Source organism: Moschus berezovskii, chromosome 8, assembly GCF_049115385.1.
Source record: "Moschus berezovskii isolate FMDL1 chromosome 8, NW_MosBer_1.0, whole genome shotgun sequence".
In the NCBI taxonomy this organism is placed as follows: domain Eukaryota; kingdom Metazoa; phylum Chordata; class Mammalia; order Artiodactyla; family Moschidae; genus Moschus; species Moschus berezovskii.
Genome location: NC_142467.1, coordinates 60199130 through 60208507, shown reverse-complemented (window position 1 = coordinate 60208507; position 9378 = coordinate 60199130). Strand labels below are relative to the sequence as shown.

Genomic DNA, 9378 nt, shown 5'->3' with positions numbered 1-9378 from the left:
GAGCCCATTTTCCTCCTCATCTGTCCCACAATACAGAGTGCTGTCATCTTTGTGGAATCTTTGGTAATCAGAATGTCAACTGTTGTGCCAATTTTTCCTTTTCAGCAGCTCCTTGCTAGCTCAGCACTGCTGGCCAGTCCCACTGAGGGTCTGCAGCCAAACAGTAGGAACTGGTGGGGCACTGTTGGTTTGCCCACGAGGATGTTCAGCATCCATCCATGGCTGCAGCTTAAGTGTGAGTGGGCTGCCTGCTGTCAGGGACCCCCCCAAGTCAATTCTTGTGGTGTGGGCTTTTGTCGCTTACTGATTAAACTGGTTGTGGCTCATCTTGGTCTTTCACCAAGCCATGAATGACTGGCGTCCTCCTCCCCTGAGGGCAGGCAGTCATCCTTACCTTTTGGGGGTTGTTGGTCACACTAGGTCGTGTCTGGCTCTGAGACCCCACGGACTGCAGCACGCCAGGCTTCCCTGTCCTTCACTATCTCCTGAAGTTTGCTCAAATTCATGTCCATTGAATCTGTGATGTTACCTAACCATCTCATTCTCTGTCGCCCTCTTCTCCTTTTGCCTTCTATCTTTCCCAGTATCAGGGTCTTTTCCAGAGAGTCGACTCTTCGCATCAGAAGGCCAAAGTATTGGAGCTTCAGCAACAGTTCTTCCAATGAATATTCAGGGTTGACTTCCTTTCAGATTGACTGGTTTGATATCCTTGCTGTCCAAGGCACTCTCAAGTCTTCTCCAGCACAATTCAAAAGTATCAGTTCTTTCCGGCTTAGCCTTCTTTATGGCTGACTGCAGGAGGCAGTACCAAACTGTCAGCCTGGATCAGGGAAACGCAGCTCCCATCTCCAGGTGAAGTGGCCAAGGAGGGGGATGACGGTTGTGCTGTACAGCCAGCCCAGCAACGCATGGAAGTACCGGGCTTAAGCGGCCGAGCTCCTCCGTTTGTTTCTACCTACCAGCCAAGTCCGACCCCGCCTCTTCCGGGATACGGAGAACGCCTAAACGCCACTTCCTGTCCAGCCCCTCAATCCTGAAGCGGTTCTCTGGGCCTTTCCTGCTTCTGTGTAGCTGGTTCTTGGGTTCACTTCCCGGTTCCTTCGCGACTCAGGTCATCTGGTGCATGGACCGCATGTGTGAGGAGAGGCCCGCGGAGGATGGGAGCGACGAGGAGGATCCCGACGCCACGGAAGCCCCAGCCCGGATCCGGGACACTCCGGAAGATATCGTCCTGGAGGCTCCGGCTAGTGGGCTGGCGTTCCATCCTGCCCGCGACCTCTTGGCAGCGGGGGACGTGGACGGGGACGTGTTCGTGTAAGTGCGTGAAGAGATGGGGGCGTGAAGAGTGTGGTGGGCCTAGGGCTGCTCAGTCTGGAAGCTCCTCAGGAATGGAGCTGGGATGAGGAAAGAAAGTTACAGGGAGATTAAGTTTACAGGACTCAAATCTTGTCCAGTTCGTTTAATAACGTTTAATAACGTTCGACTTTAAGCAGGTTACCACACAAATCTCTTAAAAGAACTGAAAGAGTGGCTGGAATGCCGTGACGGAGCCCGGACAAGCAGGCGAACAAGTAGGCCTTTAGGACACTTACTTCCCACCGAAATATGTACTGATTCTGAAACAGGACCAACTGGGCCCCCTGCTTTCCCTTCTTGCCCACTTTAGTTGATCTTTTAAAAACACGAATCCGACCCCTTCACTTCCTTCAATAGTTTACGTTTGCTTTTAGGATTTAGATTCCTTAATCTGGTTAAGGGCCTTGACCTTCTGGCCCTTGTTCAGTTTTTTTGCTTTCTGTGCTTATTCATTGTTACCTTTTAAAAAATGCACCTTGAAGGCTCAGCTCCTTTGCACATGTTATCCTTCTGCCTGGAATTTCCCTCTCTTGCACCTATTGTCCCAGAGTTCTCAGCATCTCCTCACTCTTCCAAGGTGATGCAGACTAAATTAGATTACCTGTTAGATGCTGCCTTGGCACCAGATACCTTTTCCTCCTAAACTGCATAATAATGTGTAATCTGTGTAATAATTTGAACGCTCTCTCCTCCACTAAAATTTTTTTTTTTTACTTTTTTGACCTCACCCCACAGTAAAAATACCTTTTATGTTTTGTGTGGTGCACTTTGATATTGTCTGGTTTATTTTATCCTGTTGTAATCGTGGGCATACAGAAAATGCTGACTGCAACTCACTAATGGGTCACGACTAGAATTTGAAATACAGTGTTCTGAAGTGTATAATCTGTAGTCTGTTTAGTTCTCATTATGTCTGCTTCTTCTAGCCCAGGGTGAGTGCTGAATACATGTTTGCTTTTTGAATAAAAAATATAAGCTGGAAGCAGTGAAAAGCCATTGAAAGCCCTAACCAGGAGAGTTGTTCTATCAGATTTACTTAATGGATTTAAATCCCAAACCCCTCATTACAGTGTCCTTGCTGCTGCTGCTAAGTCACTTCAGTCGTGTCCAACTCTTTGTGACCCCATAGACGGCAGTCCACCAGGCTCCCCCGTCCCTGGGATTCTCCAGGCAAGAACACTGGAGTGGGTTGCCATTTCCTTCTCCAATGTGTGAAAGTGAAAAGTGAAAGTGAAGTCGCTCAGTCTTGGGCAGGTTAAATTATTATTATTTTTTTTAATCTTTGGAAATGGGAACAATTGGTAATTCCCTGGTGGTCCAGTGATTAGGACTTGCTGCTTTCACTGCCAGGGTTCTAGTTTCAATACCTGATTGGGGAACTAAGATCTCAAGCTGAGTGGCGCAGCCAGAAAAAAACAAAATAACAATAATACTTATTTTGTAGAGAGGTTTACTATTTCTGTCCATGTTTACAGTGTCAGGTACTTGGGAGTCACCTTTCTTCATACCCCTCATGGCTTCTGTTTGTCTCCTTCCTACCCTCAGCCACTGCCTTCTGGAGGCCTTGAAGTTAACTCATGACCATTCCAGAGAGGTTCCTTTTGCCCAAAGAATTCAATTCAGACTTCTGTTTGGCCTGCATGATTGTTTTAAGCCCAGTTCAGCTCATCTTTCAAGATTTAGCCATACCTCTCTTGCCACTCTCCTCATCCCTTTTTTCTGGAGAAGGCAATGGCAACCCACTCCAGTACTCTCAAAATCCCATGGACGGAGGAGCCTGGTAGGCTGCAGTCCATGGGGTCGCTAAGAGTCGGACACGACTGAGGGACTTCACTTTCACGCATTGGAGAAGGAAATGGCAACCCACTCCAAAATTCTTTCCTGGAGAATCCCAGGGATGGGGGAGCCTGGTGAGCTGCTGTCTATGGGGTCGCACAGAGTCAGACATGACTGAAGTGACTTAGCAGCAGCAGCATCCCTTTTTTCTGCCCTGGGAAGCATCTGTCTCCAGTATCTGCCCCTTGTTCTCTGCCAGGTGAACTACTTATTCTTCATGATCCAACTCAGGTGTCATCAGTGTGGTTAGCTTTCCAAGACTCTCTTCCCTTCCAAGGTATTCATTCAGTTTGTGAATATTTATTAAGCAGCTTTTTCATGTTAGGCACTGGGACATTTATTGGACCCTTTTTGAAGATCTGCTGAGGCAGGCACTGTGGATGATCTCCGGACAGGTCCTTGCCTGAAAGCTGAGCTTACAGGCTGGTACCTCTCTGTTCTCTCTCCCTTTTCATCCTGCCACTATTTCCGCATGCGCTGTAATTAACTGTGGCTTCCCTTAGCTCCCCTGGGCTTCCACTGTGGCTCAGACGTTGAAGAATATGCCTGAAGTGCAGGAGACTTGGGTTTGATCCCTGGGTGAGAAAGATCCTGGAGGAGGAATGGGTATTCTTGCCTGGAGAATTCCATGGACAGAGGAACCTGGCGGGCTACAGTCCAGATCGCGGGGTTGTAGTCACACTTAGCTCCCATAGACCTGGAGTGTAAGATCTCTGTCTTTATTAATCTTTACATTTCCAACCTCTGGCCTGTTCTTCTGTTGTTAGTTTTGGACTTCCAGAGTGATTCAGACCTAATCTTTCCCCAGGCTAGGGTTTCCAGTGATGAAGAGGGATGGGGGTGGGATGAGGTCCCATAACATACATTGAGTGAAAAAAAGATCTAGCATTTGAAGCTCACTGAAAATGGGAAAATGAGATGCTAAGCTCCTTGGGCTTGGAGGTGTACAGCCAGTAACTCCTAGGTAGATGGAAAGTTGGCTAGTTGGTCCTACGCTGCCAGGTGAGGTCTGGGGTCATTCATTGTTCTTCCATTCTCCCCAGCTTTTCCTACTCCTGCCAAGAGGGAGAAACCAAGGAGCTCTGGTCCTCAGGTCACCACCTCAAGTCCTGTCGAGCCGTTGTCTTCTCTGAAGATGGGCAGAGTGAGTATTAGGGAAGGCTGCCAGCAATGTGGTGGTGGAAGGGAGCAATGAACAGTACCATGACCTGGGCATTTCCCCCCCCAGAACTTGTAACTGTCTCCAAGGACAAAGCCATCCATTTTCTAGATGTGGAGCTGGGCCAACTGGAAAGACGCATTTCCAAGGCTCATGGGTAAGGGGAAGCCGATCATGTGTTGAGATAAAGGGTAAGGATGGATCGGTACATCCCTACTGGGACAGAGGTGCTCCAGGAAGTTCTGTATCTATGTCTCTAGTGCCCCCATCAACAGTCTGCTGCTGGTGGATGAGAATGTTCTAGCCACTGGGGATGATACAGGTGGCATCCGCCTCTGGGACCAAAGGAAGGAGGGCCCCTTAATGGATATGCGGCAGCATGAGGAGTACATTGCTGACATGGCTCTGGATCCCACCAAGAAGCTGCTGCTGACAGCCAGGTACAGTTTCAAAGCTGTGTCCCACCCCTTTTCCTAATTACACATCTCCATCAGTGAGTACCTCTAGCCAAACCTGCTGCTTTGCTCTCTCTACAGTGGAGATGGCTGCCTAGGTGTCTTCAACATCAAGCGACGCCGGTTTGAGTTGCTCTCTGAGCCCCAGTCTGGAGACCTCACCTCTGTCACACTTATGAAAGTACAGCTGGGTTGGGTGGGATGAGGGTGTGATAGGGACTTGATCTGATGTGGCTCCACAAACATGTTTTGCCCTGTTTCCCTGCAGTATGGGAAGAAGGTGGCATGTGGCTCCAGTGAAGGTACCATCTACCTCTTCAACTGGGATGGCTTTGGAGCCACAAGTGACCGCTTTGCCTTGAGAGCCGAGTCCATCGACTGCATGGTTCCAGTGACAGAGAGTCTGCTGTGTACTGGCTCTACTGATGGAGTCATCAGGTGAGAGAAGCCACATGGCCCTCAAGTCATAGGAAGGGCAGACCTAACCAACCCATACCCAACACTTTTCTTTCTGCCCAGGGCTGTCAACATCCTGCCGAACCGAGTGGTGGGCAGTGTGGGCCAGCATGCTGAGGAGCCTGTAGAGAAGCTAGCTCTCTCCCACTGCGGCCGTTTCCTGGCCAGCAGTGGCCATGACCAGAGACTCAAGTTTTGGGACATGGCCCAGCTGCGGGCTGTGGTGGTGGATGACTACCGCCAACGCAAGAAAAAGGGAGGACCACTGCGAGCACTGAGCAGCAAGGCCTGGAGCACTGATGACTTCTTTGCAGGACTGAGGGAAGAGGGAGAGGATGCCACAACTCTGGAGGAGGAGAGTGACTGAAGGGATGAGCCTGAAACTCAGGATGGGTTCTCAGTGGACAAAAGTCTTGTTTTCTAGGTTGGATCCCTAGAGAGGCTGGGAACTGAAAATATCCTATTGTGCAGCACAAGAAGATGCTCAGGATCAGCACACTGCTGTGAGGAAGTACTGGCTTTGTAGCAGCTGCTCACTCCGACAGTGTAAGACAAAGCCCACATTTGGGGCAAGACAGCACGGACACATGTATATACCAACCAGGGGTTTAATATAAATACAACCAGCAAAGAAGAATTCAAACTACACATACACCAAAACCACAACACCAAGGGGTGGGGGCAAAGGCAGATGTTTGACCCTTTGGCTCCACCAGCCCTCAAATAAAAACTTCCAACAAAGAAGACAAAACGAGAAAATAAGAAGCAAAGATTCATACTAAGCTGTGGGAGGAGGGGAGAGGGTGTGAGGGTGTGTGTGTGTGTGTGTGTGAGACACAGAACACTGGGGTCAGATGAAACCCCAGAATGGGAGAAGGGAAGTTCCCTCACCACAACTTTGGCCAAACCTGAGCTGCCCCCAGGTATTCTGGGGCCCTGCCCCAGCTGGGAGGCTGTGTCAGGTCTAGGGCAGGGCCCATGCTCCTCCCCTTCTTGGGATCAGATAGTGGCTGCCCAGGCCTGCTGGGCCGGGTGCTGACACACGCTGCCTGTGGAGAGGATAAGGTCACTGCTGAACCATGGTGCCTCCTGCCTCAGCCCCAGGAGACCAAAGGAGGCTGGCCCTAGACTCACTCATTGCCTCCAGCAGCCGTGCAGATACTGCATCCTTAGCCACTTCATGCCCATCCTGACCATCTGGGGTCAGCACAACCCAGATGAGGCCACTGAAGGGCACTGGATGCCCAGGGATCACCACCTGGTACCAGAAGCGGTGCCAGCCAGCAGGGCCTGTGCCCAAACACTTGGTGAGGAACACTGGGCTGCCCAGCTTCATCCGTTGGCAGAGCAGCTGCAAGGCAACCTGAGACCCTTGGAACTCGAGCTCCTGGTCCCTGGCCAGGGCTAATCGGCTGCCCTCTGGCTGTAGGCACTGTAGCGAGGGACCCATGAGCTGCTGGCGGAGTCGCTGCTTCAGGTCTGGCTTAAGCCACTCCACAGCCACCTGTTCTCCACAGAGGTGGGACTGCCCTGCAGGAAAAAGGCAGAAACAGGGTAGGTCTAAGCCCCAGGTCCAAACTCCCAGAGTGAGTCCTTTGGAGTCATATCTTTTTAATCTGTTAGTTGGTCAGTCATGTCCAACTCTTTGTGACCTCATGGACTGTAGCCCACCAGGCTCCTGTCCACAGAATTCTCCAGGCAAAGATACTGGAGTGGGTTGCTATTTCCTTCTCCAGGGAATCTTCCCGACCCAGGAATTGAACCTGGGTCTCCTGCACTTTAGGCAGATTCTTTACTGTCTGAGCCCTTAGAGTCACATAAGCCTATTTAATTTCTAATCTCCCCATTTCCTGGTGGTGTTACCTAAGTGTGCATGTTTGTGTGCTTGGTTGTGTCTGGTTCTTTGCAACCCCATTGACTGTAGTCCAGCAGGCTCCTCTGTCCAAGGGATTTTCCAGCAATACTGGAGTGGTTGTCATTTCCTCCTTCAAGGGATCTTGCTGAACCAGGGATCAAACTCCTGTCTCTTGTGTCTCCCGCAATGGCAGTTTGATTCTTTTACCACTGAGCCACCAGGGAAGCCCGTGACCCAAGGCAACTTAAGTTAAATAGGCTTCACTGTGTTTATTTACAAAGGGACCTAATAACTGCTACCTTCTAAGTTCCCTTGGGGTACTGGTTGATTGCAGGCTTTGCCTACCTCATAACCATCACAATAGCTAAACTTTACCATGAATACTTGCCAAGAATTTGCCAAGAACTTGAGAATGTGCTAAAAGCTGTTTAATTATTCTGTCTCAGGAAGCAGGGTCTACAATGTGTAAAAGGTAAGCTCAGTTGATTGCCTCCGGCAAGTCAATTTTTCTTAAAACAGTCTCCAATCTCAAGAGGGACAACATTTTGTTTCATTACGGTGTGGAGGGTTAAGTCAGGAGATAATGCGTGGAAAGTGTTACGTTTACGTTTAGGTCATTGATAGCTGGTAGGACCAGTGAAAATATAAAAACGAGGTCAAACAGTCAGTCTCAAACTTGACTCTAAGCTCTAGCAGCTTTAACTCGTTTTTGTTGAACTATGCTGACCTGTAGAGGTCAAGTGTCCGGCATAAAGTGTTTGCTCCCAACCAGCGGTCCCCCGCAGTCTCCATCCAGTCCTACCTTCCACCAGGGCCTTTTTGGCCATGGCAGCGGCCCGGTGCGAGCTGAACTTGAGCAGTGCGATCTGTGCGGGCGTCGGCCCGGGACTGGGCAGCAGCAGCGCCTCCTGCAGGCCTGGTCCCAGCGGTTGCAGCGCGCGGAGCAGCGCGCGGTGGTTCAGGCCCAGCGGCAGCCCGTCCACGCTCAGCTCGCACTTCTCGGTGCTGCGGCACACGAGCAGCGGGCAGGACGGCCGCAGCAGGTGGTTGTGCAGCGTGGCGATGGCGGCCTGGGCGCCGCGCCTCGAGCTGTAGCGGGCGTAAGCGAAGCCGCGGTTCAGGCCGCTGAAGGTCATCATCAGACGAAACTCGTAGAGGCGGCCCACGCGCTGGAACAGTGGGATCAGCTGGTGCTCGTACACGTCCTGGGGCAGCCGCCCGATAAACACCTCCGACCCGGCCGGCGGCGGGCTGCCCACCCATCCTGGGAGAAGCGGGGTGGGTAAGGGCACAGTCATCCAACCGAATAGTTCCTGGGTCGGGGTCCAGGGACCGAGCGCGTGAGGGAGTATGTGTGCACACGTCTGTGAAATGGGTAAAACACCCGTACTCCTCCGGGTCGTCGGCGTAATCGAGTGACTGAATTACCAACGGGGCTGGCATCTTATGACTAGACTTGCTCCCTTTCTCGAGGGGGCGGGTGTGTGGGAAGGCACAGATTACAAATTTCATCTGCTGGGGGTGTGTGTGCATGTAACGGGTAGTTTGGGGTTTCTGACTAAACTCGGAGTGGAGCCTCGGGGTAGGCCCCTCCCTCCCCCGAACGCGGCGGGTCGGGTCCGTAAAGGCTGGCTTAGCCCCCTGGCAGGCATACGGCTGGGACGACCTTACCTGGGGGTGGCCCGCCATACTTCCTCTGCCCGTTCACCTGCACCAGCCGGATGCCCGTCTCCCTGACCCACGCCTCCAACGCTGCCTTGTTCTCGGGATTCACCCTCTCACACCACAGCTGAGGGGAAAAGGGTGGGTTGGAATGGCGGACTGCCGCGTCCGTCCCCGTCTCGCCAGCGATGCCCAGGGCTCATCGACCTTCTAGCAGTCAACCACTTACCTCACACTCCCGTTTGGACTGCATGGCTTCCCAGCTGGCTCACTCCTACCCCCTTTATAACCTTCTCCCTATCTGCCTATCTGGAAGCTTCCCTACCCCACCACCCGCCAAGCTCTCATTGGCTCTGATCACAACCCCGCCCACCAAGGGGGTGGGGCATCAGCCGAACTTGCGCCGCTGGAACCTCGCACCCGCAGGTGAAAGCTAGAGACCCTAGCGAGTGTGTCTGCAGACAGCTCCACCTCTTCAAAAATGGCTTGCAGACTGGCAGGATGGAGGTTACATACAGGTGAGAACGTCCAGGACACCCTCCACCCTGCAGAAGAGCCCATGGGGTCTACTGTTAAGTGTCTCTCCCCATTTTCTACCG

At 51.8% G+C, this 9378-nt stretch overlaps 2 protein-coding genes across 2 annotated transcripts; one reads left to right on the top strand and one right to left on the bottom strand.

Moving 5' to 3' along the window:
* Window positions 1–1005: 1005 nt before the first annotated feature.
* Window positions 1006–6007, top strand: WDR55 (WD repeat domain 55). The gene is made up of 7 exons (XM_055431004.2): window positions 1006–1314; window positions 4236–4336; window positions 4421–4508; window positions 4612–4791; window positions 4888–4987; window positions 5075–5244; window positions 5326–6007. The coding sequence occupies exons 1-7, from the start codon at window positions 1124–1126 to the stop codon at window positions 5627–5629; spliced, it is 1134 nt and encodes a 377-aa protein (XP_055286979.1). The 5' UTR covers window positions 1006–1123; the 3' UTR covers window positions 5630–6007.
* On the bottom strand, window positions 5855–9340 carry DND1 (DND microRNA-mediated repression inhibitor 1). Its single transcript, XM_088839299.1, has 4 exons — window positions 9178–9340; window positions 8789–8977; window positions 7920–8381; window positions 5855–6792 (listed from the first exon to the last, which is right to left on the bottom strand). Exons 1-4 carry the CDS (start codon window positions 9338–9340, stop codon window positions 6329–6331), a joined length of 1278 nt encoding a protein of 425 aa, XP_088695425.1. The 3' UTR covers window positions 5855–6328.
* Window positions 9341–9378: the final 38 nt, after the last annotated feature.